The 15712-nt window shown below is 35.2% G+C and overlaps 1 protein-coding gene across 1 annotated transcript; it reads right to left on the bottom strand.

Moving 5' to 3' along the window:
• Positions 1-3846: 3846 nt before the first annotated feature.
• Positions 3847-7546, bottom strand: LOC123037757. The gene is made up of 3 exons (XM_044460085.1): positions 7362-7546; positions 5579-5698; positions 3847-5509 (listed from the first exon to the last, which is right to left on the bottom strand). The coding sequence occupies exons 1-3, from the start codon at positions 7509-7511 to the stop codon at positions 3935-3937; spliced, it is 1845 nt and encodes a 614-aa protein (XP_044316020.1). The 5' UTR covers positions 7512-7546; the 3' UTR covers positions 3847-3934.
• Positions 7547-15712: the final 8166 nt, after the last annotated feature.

The raw sequence follows: 15712 nt of genomic DNA, 5'->3' as shown, positions 1-15712 counted from the left end.
GTCGGATTGATTGGCCAAAAATAAAATCCATAGAAAATCCCAACTTCCTAACTTTACAAACACCAAAGTTATGGCATTTCCGATCAATCAGTTATATGGCAGCTATAGGATATAGTCGGCCGATCCTTATGAAATTTGGTAGGTCGGATTGATTGGCCAAAAATAAAATCCATAGAAAATCCCAACTTCCTAACTTAACAAACACCAAAGTTATGGCATTTCCGATCATTCAGTTATATGGCAGCTATAGGATATAGTCGGCCGATCCTTATGAAATTTGGTGGGTCGGATTGATTGGCCAAATATAAAACCCATAGAAAATCCCAACTTTCTAACTTTACAAACACCAAAGTTATGGCATTTCCGATCAATCAGTTATATGGCAGCTATAGGATATAGTCGGCCGATCCTTATGAAATTTGGTAGGTTGGATTGATTGGCCAAATATAAAACCCATAGAAAATCCCAACTTTCTAACTTTACAAACACGAAAGTTATGGCATTTCCGATCAATCAGTTATATGGCAGCTATAGGATATAGTCGGCCGATCCCGGCCGTTCCGACTTATATACTGCGTGCAAAGGAAAGAAAGGTGTGTGCAAAGTTTCAATCCGATAGCTTTAAAACTGAGAGACTAGTTTGCGTAGAAACAGACAGACGGACAGACGGACAGACGGACAGACGGACATGGCTATATCAACTCAGGAGGTGATCCTGATCAAGAATATATATACTTTATAGGGTCGGAGATGTCTCCTTCACTGCGTTGCACACTTTTGACCAAAATTATAATACCCTCTGCAAGGGTATAAAAAGTGCGAGATAAAAAATAAAATAGGCATGCGAAATAGACGAATTAATTGTACCACTAACCGAATCAGGGAGTCCAAATGCACGGAGTATAAGCCACTGTTATTGCCACAAGCCACTCTTAAATGTTGATGTCAAACTGTGACATTAAGCTCAATATCTGAAACGCGCTTATCGCTTGGTATTATCTTGTTTGCATCGCCATAGTGACAGATTCATTGAGGTTAGTAATTTGCATTGCAAAACGAGTACGAAACCGAAGCTTATCTTTCAGCATCTCGCAGCGAACCTCGGACAGTAGCCAGGAAAATATTGTCCAACCTATATCTATCAGTTTATATCGAGTTATTGCTCTACGTCCATTCTCTTTCCCAAGTAACTGAAGGCTAAATATAATAATCTGCAGACTTTAAGTGTTCAGAAATCGACTGCCGATTAAAAATTCGCGCAAACCTCTTTAAAGGAAACATTTTCTGGGTGCGACACCGTTAACAAATCACAATAATTGTTTAATGTGATCGCAGCAGAAAAACAGTTTAGTAAATAAAAATAATTGATTTTAAAGAAAAGTACTTTTAAAAGTACATCTTCTGGTTAAACATATCTGGCAGCGTTGTTAGCGACATATAATAATAAACTCAGTTAACGCAATAAATGACCATTAACACTTTTAAAACTAGTCTTGCCGTAGAAAAAATATTTTTTTTTGCTTATTTTTATACCCTTGCAGAGGGTATTATAATTTTGGTCAAAAGTGTGCAACGCAGTGAAGGAGACATCTCCGACCCTATAAAGTATATATATTCTTGATCAGGATCACCTCCTGAGTTGATATAGCCATGTCCGTCTGTCCGTCTGTCTGTTTCTACGCAAACTAGTCTCTCAGTTTTAAAGCTATCGAGTTGAAACTTTGCACACACCCTTCTTTCCTTTGCACGCAGTATATAAGTCGGAACGGCCGGGATCGGCCGACTATATCCTATAGCTGTCATATAACTGATTGATCGGAAATGCCATAACTCTGCTGTTTGTTAAGTTAGGAAGTTGGGACTTTCTGTGGGTTCTATATTTGGCCAATCAATCCGACGTACCAAATTTCATAAGGATCGGCCGACTATATCTTATAGCTGCCATATAACTGATTGATCGGAAATGCCATAACTTTGGTGTTTGTAAAGTTAGAAAGTTGGAATTTTCTATGGGTTTTATATTTGGCCAATCAATCCGACCTACCAAATTTCATAAGGATCGGCCGACTATATCTTATAGCTGCCATATAACTGATTGATCGGAAATGCCATAACTTTGGTGTTTGTAAAGTTAGGAAGTTGGGATTTTCTATGGGTTTTATTTTTGCCCAATCAGTTCGACATATTAAATTTCATAAGGATCGGCCGACTATATCCTATAGCTGCCATATAACTGATTGATCGAAAATGAAATAACTTTGGTGTTTTTAAAGTTAGGAAGGTGGGATTTTTTATGAGTATTAAAAATGCATCATATGAATAATTTTGGAGAATATAATTTGCAGAATATTCTGCAAGGGTATTTCAACTTCGGCTCCGCCCGAAGTTAGCTTTCCTTTCTTGTTTGTAAATAAAATATAACAAAGCATCAGTAAAACATCAACAAAAAAATTACCCAGCCGAAATGTAAGCAATATGTGTACTTGCAAAGGCTGCCTTGAAGAATTTGTGAGCTTTAAGAGGATAATGATTTTCAGCGGCGAAGTGGTAAATGGGGTCTGGAGATTACTTTTGTCTAAAAAGTATATTGGTGCTTTGGAACTGCAAATAAAACAATAAGTTGGCTATAGTTAAGCATTTCCCGAAACAAGATAAACTTAAACACCAGTGTAAACGGTGCCAAAAAAACAAATTTTGAGATTCGGAAACAATAAAAATGTGTACTGTACGTGCCAAAGAAGCGATAAAAAATTCGTTGGGGAAGCGGTTTCTTACATTTAAGCATAAAAATCGATGCATTATCGTTTTAAAGAATATAACATTTTTTTCGCAACTGTAGCGAGGATAATACGTTTAAACGCCGATCGTTAAACAAAAAATGTATTCGATCGGGTGACTACATTCTCCAAATGTTGATCGTTTGATCGGGTAAAAATAGCTACATTAAGTTGTTTTGAAATATTAATGCACATATCCATATCTCTCCACAGTCTGCTTTTATAAAATCTTTTTCCTCTTAACTAACTTTTTATCTCACTTTTCGTGGCATAGCCAATAAACACTCAGTGGGTTGCAGTTTTTTACCATTTCAGTTTGAGAGGAACAATGGCTCTCGAACACATCCCTTTAGTCATCATATAATTTCAGTGTTGGGAAAGGTACTGTTTTTTATACCCGTTACTCGTAGAGTAAAAGGGTATATTGTATTCGTGCAAAAGTATATAACAGGTAGAAGGAAGCGTTTCCGACCCTATAAAGTATATATATTCTTGTTCAGGATCACTAGCCGAGTCGATCTAGCCATGTCGGTCTGTCTGTCTGTCCTTCTGTCCGTCCGTATGAACGCTGAGATCTCGGAAACTATAAAAGCTAGAAGATTGGCATTTTGCATGCAGATTCTAGGAGTTCCTACGCAGCGCAAGTTTGTTTCAAAAAGGTGCCACGCCCCCCACGCCCACAATCGCTTATATACGATTTTAAAAATTTAAATATTTCGGAAAAGTAAAAATGCAGTTTTATTGTGTTTATCAATACCTATCGAAATTTAGAAGAAATTTTTCAAATCGGACCATTCGTTAAAAAGTTATGCGTGATCTCCATCTCCCTCGCACTCTCTTTACCTGAGTAACGGGTATCTGATAGTCGGGGCACCCGACTATAGCGTTCTCTCTTGTTTTACCTAGGTAAGGTAAAAGATATTGGACAAAAATAAATACCTAGGTAAGGTAAAGGTACTTCAATTTCCCAGTACCTAGGTAAAGGTAAACGGTAAAAATATTGTTTTCTCAATGTTTATAATTTTTTTGTTTATTTATTTGTTTTTTTTTTGTATTATTACATTGGGGAATCAAGATCTTAAAATAAGACTAGGTTTCAATTTTTAGTCATCTTAAAAATATGTAACATTATCTTTTCATTTCATTTCAATCTCAATTTAAATGTTATCATTTTTTTTTAACATAAGCAATGTTTCAAAAAACTCGTCCCCCAGCCTGTTTCGTTTTGGGGTTAGGATTTGACCTCCACAACTAAACAATCTTTCGACTGGCGCAGAGCTGGGCAGAACTGTATTATATTTTAGGAAAACATCAAAAATGCATTTATATTTATGTAAAGCTGATAAATTTTTGTCATGATCACTTAAGTATGCCAAAACCTCTAATTCGAATTTGCAATGCTCCATATCTTTTCCATCTCTTGACTTTACTTGAATACTGGAATTGTAAAATTCTTCACAATCGTTAGTGACAATACTTTCATTAATTAAATTTCCTTCGTGTTCTTTACATTCCTCAATAAGCCACCCTTTAAAAAGTTTTAACTTTTTTTTATCAAGCAATGGAACCCATTTAAGTTTAAATTTTGGGATTGTCATTGCTGACAATACAAAGGGTTTTGACTCTTCAGCGGTCAAATTATTTATAAAAGCAAATCTTTTATAAATACCCGCTTTTAGGGCATCTGCAAGTGCTTCGCAAAACTCGAATTCATTAAATTGTTCTAGCTTGTGAATGATCCCTTGTAATGTGGGCAACAAATATCCAAGATAACAACTATTTTCACCCTGTAATAGATCTATAGCTTTTGCAAAGATATCAGTAACGGAATTCATTTCCTCCAAAAAATTTAGTTCTGTTACTGTAAAATGTGGCTTTTTTAATGCGGAGCATATATTTTTCAAGTGATTTTTCACTTCTAAAATACGTTTAACGCTATCGTGAAACGAGTTCCACCTAGTAGCGCATGGAGCTATAAGCTTGAGATGACAAATTTGTTCTACTTCATCTGCAGCAACCGTTGACCTGCTTACATAATTCCACAAAGACGTAGCTTTTGCAAGAGATGACTGGTACAACCGTTTAAATTGGATGTCCTCAAGAGCCTTCTCTGCATCTTTAGTAACTACTAAGTTTAGAGTGTGGGAAGCGCATCTAAAATGCTTTGGGAGAACTATTTCACCGGCCTCACATACATCGATCTCTATAGCATCGACCTCTGAATCCTCTAAAAATTCAGGATGGATGGAATTCGATCCTACAAATTTATCAAAACTGTATACTTTGAATGCTTTGCTGAAGTTTGAAGTGTTGTCGGTAACAGTGCCGCATATTTGCGAATCTTTTAACCCATATTGAGAATGTATATCTGCCAATGTTTTTCCAATCAATTCATGTGTATGAGAAAAACGTACTCTTTTACATGCCAGAACAACCGAATGCCTCTCTAAATTCGAATCGATGTAGTGCCCGGTGACACCAAAATAACTTTTGTTGCTGGCGCTCCATATATCAGCTGTTGTACAAACGAAAGGGATATCTTTAAGAATATTATTAATATCTAGTCGATATTCCACTCTGCGTTTATCGAACATCGACTTAATAGTTTTTCGGCACGGTATATTAACAGGACGTCCACCAATTGTAGATAGAAGCTCCTTGAAAGATTTTTTCTCGACGTGAGATATCGGTAGCATCTCCGCCACGATGTAGTCGCACACTTTCTGATTGATCTGCAAATATTTAAATAAACACACATTATTATATATTGAGTTATTCAATTTTGTCATTAATTTAATTACCTGGGCTGAACTCAGGGAACCAAAAAACCATTTTAAATTATCCTTAGTAACTTCCATATTCGTCTTGGCTTTCTTAGCTTTCATGGCCTCGTAGTCCGTGTAACAGGTTGGATGAACCCTCTAAATTTGTTGAAATTAAATCCAATTATTTAAAAATATAAGCTTGAATAATTTTATGTATATATTTTTAAAACACACGGCATGAATGTGAATAAGGATAAAATCGCAGTTTTATTATACCCTTGCAGAGGGTATTATAATTTTGGTCAAAAGTGTGCAACGCAGTGAAGGAGACATCTCCGACCCTATAAAGTATATATATTCTTGATCAGGATCACCTCCTGAGTTGATATAGCCATGTCCGTCTGTCCGTCTGTCCGTCTGTCCGTCTGTCTGTCCGTCTGTCCGTCTGTCCGTCTGTCTGTTTCTACGCAAACTAGTCTCTCAGTTTTAAAGCTATCGAATTGAAACTTTGCACACACCCTTCTTTCCTTTGCACGCAGTATATAAGTCGGAACGGCCGAGATCGGCCGACTATATCCTATAGCTGCCATATAACTGATTGATCGGAAATGCCATAACTTTGCTGTTTGTAAAGTTAGGAAGTTGGGATTTTCTATGCGTGTTATATTTGGCCAATCAATACGACCTACCAAATTTCATAAGGATCGGCCGACTATATCCTATAGCTGCCATATAACTGATTGATCGGAAATGCCATAACATTGGTGTTTGTAAAGTTAGGAAGTTGGAATTTTCTATGGGTTTTATATTTGGCCAATTAATCCGACCTACCAAATTTCATAAGGATCGGCCGACTATATCCTATAGCTGCCATATAACTGATTGATCGGAATTGCCATAACTTTGGTGTTTGTGAAGTAAGGAAGTTGGGATTTTCTATGGGTTTTATATTTGGCCTATCAATCCGACCTACCAAATTTCATAAGGATCGGCCGACTATATCCTATAGCCGCCATATAACTGATTGATCGGAAATGCCATAACTTTGGTTTTTGTTAAGTTAGGAAGTTGGGATTTTCTATGGGTTTTATTTTTAGCCAATCAATCCAACCTATCAAATTTCATAAGGATCGGCCGACTATATCCTATAGCTGCCATATAACTGAACGATTGGAAATGCCATAACTTTGGTGTTTTTAAAGTTAGGAAGTTTGGATTTTTTATGAGTATTAAGAATGCATTATATGAATAATTTTGGAGAATATAATTTACAGAATATTCTGCAAGGGTATATTAACTTCGGCTCCGCCCGAAGTTAGCTTTCCTTTCTTGTTATATATAATTTTGTGCCCGTATGTATGCACGTATCACTACATTAATGTATTTATGAAACCCTCATGTACATATTTGGCGCGCAAAATTTTCGTATGTAGAAACTATGTATTGTGCATATGTATATGCCGTATGTTTACGTACTTACGGCATTTTTGCGCGCCAAATACACTTTTTTCTCAATATGTACAAGAGGAAAGTGTATTTGGCGCGCAAAAATTCCGTATGTAGAAACATTTTACTATATATTGTGCATATGTATATGCCGTTTGTTTACGTACATACATACGGCATTTTTGCGCGCCAAATACACTTGGGTTTCATAAATACATTGATGTAGTGATGCGTACATACATACGGGCACAAAATTATATAAAATACAACTGCGATTTTATCCTTATTCACATTTTCATTCTCAAATATGTACATAAGTAATGTATACATATGTATGTACATATCTTACACATAAAAAAACGTATAGGCTTACCTTGAGGTGTTTGTGCAGATTTCCTGTCGATTTATCATCGAATTTTATTGTTTTATTAACACACAACACGCACTTGCCATCCGGGTTAAAAAATTTGCCATTTAATATTAGTGGCAACACTTTCTCATTTGCATTTTCTTTTTCGGCCATGTCTGTCGCGCAGAGTTAAATTGTTTTGTGCATATGTGAAAATTGCAATGCAAAGGTTACATCACAAAACAAACATGAGAATGGCTAAGTTCCCTTGACTTTTAATACTGCGTTCCGACTATTACAATTTCGAAACGAAATTGACGTGTAGATGTGGTGGATTTTGCTTATTTCAATGTCGCAGTCAGATTTGGCTATTTTAAATCAAAGCATTGTTTAATACCTATACAAGTACCTTAATAATTCCGAAGGTATATCAAAATCTGTAACTAGGTAAGGTAAAAGGTACCCAATTATTTGTATACCTAGGCAAGGTAAAAGGTACCACTAAATTGTACCTAGATACGTACCTAGGTAAAAATATCTAGGTATGTCCCAACAGTAAAGTTAGCCTTTTACGCTGTGAGCAAAGCGTTTTCCTTTTTTTGTTTTCAGCATTTTCGCTTGATTTTTTTGAGTTCCGCTCCCAGAACCAACAACAATGGATAGGCAATCCAAAAACGAGAATCCATTTTCGATTTTTCATCATCAATGGGTGGCCTTCTTCTTTTCTGCCTTGCCTTTTTCTTTGGAGTCGTTTTGTTTGTGTTTTCAGCTTTTTTTTCGTTGCATTTTCATTGAATTGCTTTTGGCTCTGGGTCTGGCCATTGTTTACTTCCGTTTCCGGTCGGAAAAAGAGGGGCGGTAGTGGAGTTTCGGGGGTATTGGCATATGCAAATATTTTCAGCATGATTGCACTTTTCTCTCTTTTGATTTCTTGCCTTTGCGACTTTTTATTATCGAATTGATGGAATGAAAAATTTATAAGCATTCCGGTTTGTCGCAGAAATTTAAAAGGTGAAATTAAATTAAAGCGGAAAAGTTTAATCCTGATTCCCTGCGATTTAAAATTGTAACCCTGTCACACTTACATTTACATATCTCCCTTATCTCATTTACTGTGCAATGGATGTCCTTTTCTGAGGGATGTAACAAAGTGAATTTGTTTATTTAACAAAATGAGCTTGGCATTTTCAACGCTTTAAGCAAAATTTGGAGCTCTTTTTTGGCGTTAGTGGAGAGGGTAATTAGGTAAAAATATTTGCACATGTCCTCACTTTAACGTTGCCTTTTAAAACTCTTTAAGAATGTTTAGCTCTTGCTTTCAGGTTGTTTTCATTTAATACCGTGTAAGTAAAAATTAAAATACGCTCACTTTAGCAAATTTGTGTTGGGGACTCCTTTTTATTTTTATCTCGGCAAAAATGTTACAAAATTCAAAGCTTTTTAAAATGTTTTACTTCGCTTTTGTTTTTTCTGAATTAAATCCTATTTAATTTATGAACATTTAAAAAATATATTGTGATAGGAATGTCAAACGTGCTAGCCATTTTATATTTAATTGAGAGAATAGTGTTTTGTGACTTATATTATAACCTTTCAGAGATCACTGCAAATTTAAGAAGAATTATGGTTCAAGAATAATATTTTCTTAAAGGAATGGTAGGGTGGCCATTAGCTTAAGTCGAAAGTTGCAAATATTGATTTATTGAATGAAAAAATCTTAAAAATTTCAGGATTACAATGATACATTAAGCTTACAGGAAATCATAAAATAATTTTATTCAGATTTAAATTTATTCTAACGAATAAAAATTAGAAGCGAAAATATTGGGTGTCACAAGTATTTTGGTAAATGTAAATGAATCGATATAATCAAATTTGGAAGTGTATCTCGGCAATTGACCTGTCACTAGAACACTCGACACAAATTTCTTTATACTTGTAATCTCAGAGGTTCCAATCTAGAGTAAATACTTATCAATAATTTCATTTAAATAAAACTATCAACTTATTATAATAAAACAACAAATATTGGGACTTCTTATTTAAATGGGAAAACCAATCCCATAATATTGTTTCCCAAAAAGATTGAAAGGCTTGCTTTTAATTCCATGACCGAAATACTTTGTCCACCATTGTATACTGCAGTTGGCTTACAAAAGTAAGAATCGAACCTGGGTCTAAATTTATACTGTGGATGCTTTTTAGCCACTCGGCTCCAAAATGAAATTATAGCTTGTAAATTAAATGTAGTTTCCAAGTGAAAATGTGATAGAGAGGAAGTAATAAAAACCATGTGCTACTAGCACCATTTACCACTTTAAAGTCTAACAACAGCAAATATATTATATTTTAGCCAGATGTAATGTATTCTTTTTACTAGCGCTAAAAATAAAGCCATAAAATCGGCATCCCACTGACTTAATCAAATGTTGTTTAGCTGCCAAATTAGGGAGTTTGATCTAGCTGACTAAGTGACAGCTGCAAATCGCTGTGAATTGGAAATCATGTTTGCCAGCACTAAATGAAAAAGAAATTGATAAAAGAAGTTATACGTAGCTGGCAATCATTAAGTTCATCTGTAAGGGAAAATGCAACAATTTGTGGTTTTCCGAAAAACAGGTACAAACGCAAACACTAGTCATAAAGGTAAGGGCCAACACCAAGGGAACACACAAAGACAACAAGCTGCCAATGCACAAGGAGTTGGTAGTTGGTATTGACATAAAGTGAATTGCCTCTTGATTAATTAAAAGCTCTTTGATCATTCTCCCTGTGTGCGTGTGTTTTCCTTGTTCTGCTAAAAATCCACCCCTAGCCCTGTCAAATATTTCTTACTTTCTATCCTCCTATATCCCTCCAATTTTCTCGACTGTTTCCCCTTTTGGCTAAAAAGAAGTGGTTTTAGCCATGTTGTGGGTTTGCCATTGACAAAAGCCGTTGGCAGCAGTCAAGAACAACAGATTTCGAATGTTAAAATACAACTGGAGTTAAAAGGAAATATTTCTTACAAGCAAAAAATCAAGAAGGAGCGTTGGAGTCCAGTGTTACGACTTAATCCTCGTTATTTTTATATCCAATTAAACAAGAAAAGAAAGCTAACTTCGGGCGGAGCCGAAGTTGAAATACCCTTGCAGAATATTCTGCAAATTATATTCTCAAAAATTACTCATATGATGCATTCTTAATACTCATAAAAAATCCCACCTTCCTAACTTTAAAAACACCAAAGTTATGGCATTTCCAATCGTTCAGTTATATGGCAGTTACAGGATATAGTCGGCCGATCCTTATGAAATTTGATATGTCGGATTGATTGGGCAAAAATAAAACCCATAGAAAATCCCAACTTTCTAATTTAGCAAACACCAAAGTTATGGCATTTCCGATCAATCAGTTATATGGCAGCTTTAAGATATAGTCGGCCGATCCTGAAATTTGGTACGTCGGATTGATTGGCCAAATATAAAACCCATAGAAAGTCCCAACTTCCTAACTTAACAAACAGCAGAGTTATGCCATTTCCTATCAATCAGTTATATGGCAGCTATAGGATATAGTCGGCCGATCCCGGCCTTTCCGACTTATATACTGCGTGCAAAGGAAAGAAGGGTGTGTGCAAAGTTTGAATTCGATATCTTTAAAACTGAGAGACTAGTTCGCGTAGAAACAGACAGACGGACAGACGGACATGCTTATATCAACTCAGGAGGAAGAATATATATACTTTATAGGATCGGAGATGTCTCCTTCACTGCGTTGCACACTTTTGACCAAAATTATAATACCCTCTGCAAGGGTATAAAAACAATTATACAATTGAAGTCAATTGCAATTTTTTGAACAGAACTGGTCTACAATAATTATGAGGGCCCTTTAGTCTAAAGTTAGTCTTCATGACTGTTAGTTAAGTTATATTTTTAAGCTTTGATCTACTTATTGTTAGTCTCATTAAAGAGAAGATCCAACAAATAAAGCATATATGTAAAGGTATTCTGATCTGCTAGAGCTGACTTAATTGGCCAACTTGAACTTAATTTTTTTATAGCTTATGTCCCATTAGTATGTATATGCAATACTAAAAAAACGATCAGAATTTCAAAAATAAAAACAAGAGAGAACGCTTTAGTCGAGTGCCTCGACTATTAGATACCCGTTACTCAGCTAAACTACTTAATATAAATATGCCTTCTTGTATGTTTTGCGCCGCTCGAATTAGCACCTTGGCCAGCTGTTCCAAAGTCATCCGTTAGATGGCGCTATTGTACCACGGGCCATGAAAGGCGGAAATGTAGGCGCTAGCCAGGCTTAAGCGTTTAATGGGTTTTTGGGCGTTAGAGTGGGCGTGGCAAACTTTTATTAGGCCAATCGATAGGTATTGACGAAACAAATACATATCAATTAAAATTTTCATAATAGCATCAAAACTGTGGCCACAGCTTGTGGCTTGTGGGCGTCAGAGGGGGCGTGGCACCATTTTGAAACAAACTTGCGCTGCGTAGGAACTCCTAAAATCTACATGCAAAATGCCAATCTTCTAGCTTTTATAGTTTCCGAGATCTCAGCGTTCATACGGACAGACAGACAGACGGACAGACGGACATGGCTAGATCGACTCGGCTAGTGAGCCTGAACAAGAATATACATATATACTTTATAGGGTCGGAAACGCTTCCTTTTACTTTACGAGTAACTGGTATAATGAAGGATCTATGAAATAGTTTTTAAATTTTGTGTTTGTTTGTGTTTGCTTATCACGCCACACAAGGGTGGACCTTGTTTTTGTGCATCCATAGGTCGGCCGTTGTCGTCTGCGGAGACGCCATCAACCCGGTGGCAAGGTTATAATTTTGACCTGTCTTATCAACAAACGAGAATGTACTGAAGGATAGCTGAATAAAAATTATAAATGCCTTTGAAATTAAATAATACATTTTTAATAATTCAACTTAAATTGTAAAACTATTATAACCAATATGGAAATCGTGCAAAAGCGGAATCAAAAGTTTTAAGGTGGTCAACCTTAATTCCGAAAGTCTGCATTTCTTGGAACTTGTTTGCTAAAAATAAAAATAATTGCATTTTTTGTAACTAGAAAGATGAACTGGGCTAAACGAAAATATAGCATTAAGATGGCGTGAGAATCACTAAACATGAATGGGAACGCATGTGGGTTTACTTTAAGCATTGAGTGCAAACACGTAACTAATAGTAAGCCAGACTTAGTTTATGTCTTCATTGAAATACATTTTTTTAGCAGCAACAAGGAAATGGTTTCTCTTGGATAGGATTTATTTATACTCTTTTATTAGATTTCCTTAAAAAACAAACAAATTGAATAATAGATGACAACATATAACAACTACTAAGAATTGGTTTTATATTAAACCATCATCACAAGCACATGCCAAGTTCTTTTAGCCAACCCACTTTGAGATCCACCCAGATGTTTCAAGTGACCAACTCATTTCAGCTCAGTCGAAGACATTCCCCAGCCAAAACAAAAGCCTCTACACACGGACCACGCCACTATTAACATAAGCAAAGCCATCGACTATACTCTATAGATACAAAGACCTGTTGTCTCCTCGAAATGCACCACAATAAATTAATGTCAATTTCTGGAACTACTTTTTACACGAGGAAAGATTGAGTGAAAGTATTACAACATCGTTATTTTATCAGAGGAGCCAGATAAGTTTATTTCCATAATAAGTAAGAACTATTTCTAATATTATTTATATGGCGAATTTATATATTTTGAATAACCCCTACAAAATGTCAAATGAATAAAACTTTTTTCACCTCAGTGTTTATTGAGAATGGCAAAACCGGTTGACAGTCTGGGAAAACTGGCAAGAAAGACAGGCAGATATCAAAGCCTAATGGCGCCAACGACGATTACTGAAAACATAGACATTAAATGCAAAGGAAGTGACATTAATTGCATTGATTTAGCAGGCCCTTCACCCCGAAAAGCTGATAAAAGTTCGCATTGTCTGCCTCCATTATTGGGATGCCTTTAAAGGCAAATCCACAAAAATGTACTGGAAATGGATTCGGGGGCTAAAAGCGAGTTAACCATTTCCATGGGATGGTCATAACGCACTCATTGCGTATGCACTTCCAATTATTTGAAATTGTTACTAATGAGAAAATAATTGGCAATATGCTAATCAAACGGTGGCAGTTGGTCGTCGGTCAGCCCTCCATTCCGATTCCAACATATTGTAAATGAAGCATTGCGAACGGATCGATCTGATTTAATTAAGACGTCCAGCCAGTCGCACGAGCTTTGAAATTTTAGCATAGAATCGGGTCTGACTCTAATGCAGATTCAATTGTTTCAAAAGACTGGGCTTTTAAATTGCCCAGTAAAGTGGGAGAGCTGCTTAGAGTAATATAAAATGTATATTGTATTGAACAAACAAGAAAGAAAGCAAACTTCGACAAGCCGAAGTTTATATACCCATGCAATTATTACATAACATAACATTACTAAAAACAATAAAGCTAAGTCGATTTTGCGCTGAATTTTGGCATTTTTTCTAAGGCAGCTATATTGTTGTCCGATTTTGACAAAACTAAAAGAGTAATTCTGATAAAGTAATTGTTCTTAAAGGAATATTTTAATAAACAGAAAAATAGCAAATTAAAAAATGTTTGTCATGTTTTTTTTTTAATTTTTCGATTAGTCTATTGGAACTATATGATAAATATGTCCGATTTTAATTTAATTAAAACTCCATATACTATAGTATTTAAATATTATCGAATTCCAAAGAACAACAAATAACAATTAAAACATCAAAGTTATATAAAATATTTTTTTGTTACGATTGTTCCTATGGGAAGTTTGCTTCCTTTCTTGTTCATTTAATTATTTGATATTGATACAGGGGTACAAAACCAAACCAAAATTGTAGTTTCCTTAGAAAAATTGGAATAGAATTTTTTTTACAAATTTTTTAAAAACAATATGTATTTTGCTTAAGATATATAATAAGATAATGTAATGCTGGTTTTTGTATTTAAATATTAGTGGTTGAATGGTATTTAAGCTTTGACTTTGACATGTTTTTAACTATGCGACTCAAAAACAAGTCACCATTGCTACAAATATTTTCCACGTCCGAATTCAAGCAAACGTAAGAAAATCTTGAAATATTGGGGCAATGCAATCAGTACCATACAGGTGATTTGGCTTGCAACATGTTGATACAAACATTACTATTAGCACCGGTAGCGAAAAACCATAAATACCTATCGCTCCATAAATACGTTAGCGATTCAGACAATCGGGGCGTGTGCAACATTAATCAAAACTTCAGCCATGTACATAAAATCTCACCTGCAGTAAACCTCCTTTTTTCTTCCGCTTTTTTCAGTTTTTCTCTTTTTGTATGCACTAAGAATTTCAATTTTTCACTCCATGCAACGGTACTCCATAATTTAAAGTCTATATCCGAGCGAGCGTATGTTTAATTGCATTGCTTGATTGATGCATTTTGATTGATTAATGGCGTTTAAAGTGCGTGCGAACAGTCAGCTGTCTTTTATCAGAGGTGCCTCTTAATAAGGTAAACATTTACTTGGAGGCGTTCGCGAATATCAGCCACACAATTACAATTGCTGATCAATTCCAACTTCTTAAATCGCTTTTTAGATTTTCGGTTATATATTAAAACTTCAAAATTATAAAAACAAATAAAAATAATTTGTCAGCTGCCCCACCAAAGAAAAGTCTCAGATAGATTTATAGTTTTTGATCTTAGCTTTATATGGAACATGTTAAATGTTACAGAAAGAAAAATACACACTTTCAGATAAGCCTTATCCTCAGTGCGTTTGGAAGTATCCCTGAAGACAAACATTTGTTGTATAAGGTATTCGAAACAAAACGGAGATCGCCTGAACCGCAAACATTATCTAAAGTCTGTTTTTTAGACGTGTGCTTTTCAAGAAGAAATATAACAAATGCAATTTCCTGTTGCTGCCCAAAATACAGCGTTGTTCTAAAAGTATGAAATATATACATTTGTCGAATGAATTCCATCTGAGGGGTCCAATTTTCCTTCACAAGAAAAATTTGTTTAAATGGGTACGTTAATAGAGCACACCAAACAGTGACTTTTTGGGATGTAAAGGCTTCAAGAATGGTTTGTGGATTACCAATGTTATTTATTAATTTTTGTTTATTAACCCATCCACTAAAATTGAGTTTTATCGCTGAACATTTTCTTTTTAAAATTGGGCCTCTGGGCTGGAAAATATTATAATATAAATCATTTTTGAAACATAATGCCAAATCTTATAAATAATATAAATTCTTTGGTAAAACAAGTCTTAAAAAACATACAAGTGTATCCGAATACTTG

This window comes from Drosophila rhopaloa, unplaced genomic scaffold, assembly GCF_018152115.1.
Source record: "Drosophila rhopaloa isolate 14029-0021.01 unplaced genomic scaffold, ASM1815211v1 contig_2, whole genome shotgun sequence".
NCBI lineage: Eukaryota > Metazoa > Arthropoda > Insecta > Diptera > Drosophilidae > Drosophila > Drosophila rhopaloa.
Note: the sequence above shows the minus strand (reverse complement) of the source record. Positions and strands in the feature narration are given on the sequence as shown.

Coding starts and splice junctions, on each gene's coding strand:
- LOC123037757 (XM_044460085.1), bottom strand. CDS start 7,511: ATGGCCGAAAAAGAAAATGCAAATGAGAAAGTGTTGCCACTAATATTA. Junction 5,699..7,361: donor ATCTGCACAAACACCTCAAG/GTAAGCCTATAC, acceptor CAACAAATTTAG/AGGGTTCATCCAACCTGTTA. Junction 5,510..5,578: donor GTTCCCTGAGTTCAGCCCAG/GTAATTAAATTA, acceptor AAATATTTGCAG/ATCAATCAGAAAGTGTGCGA.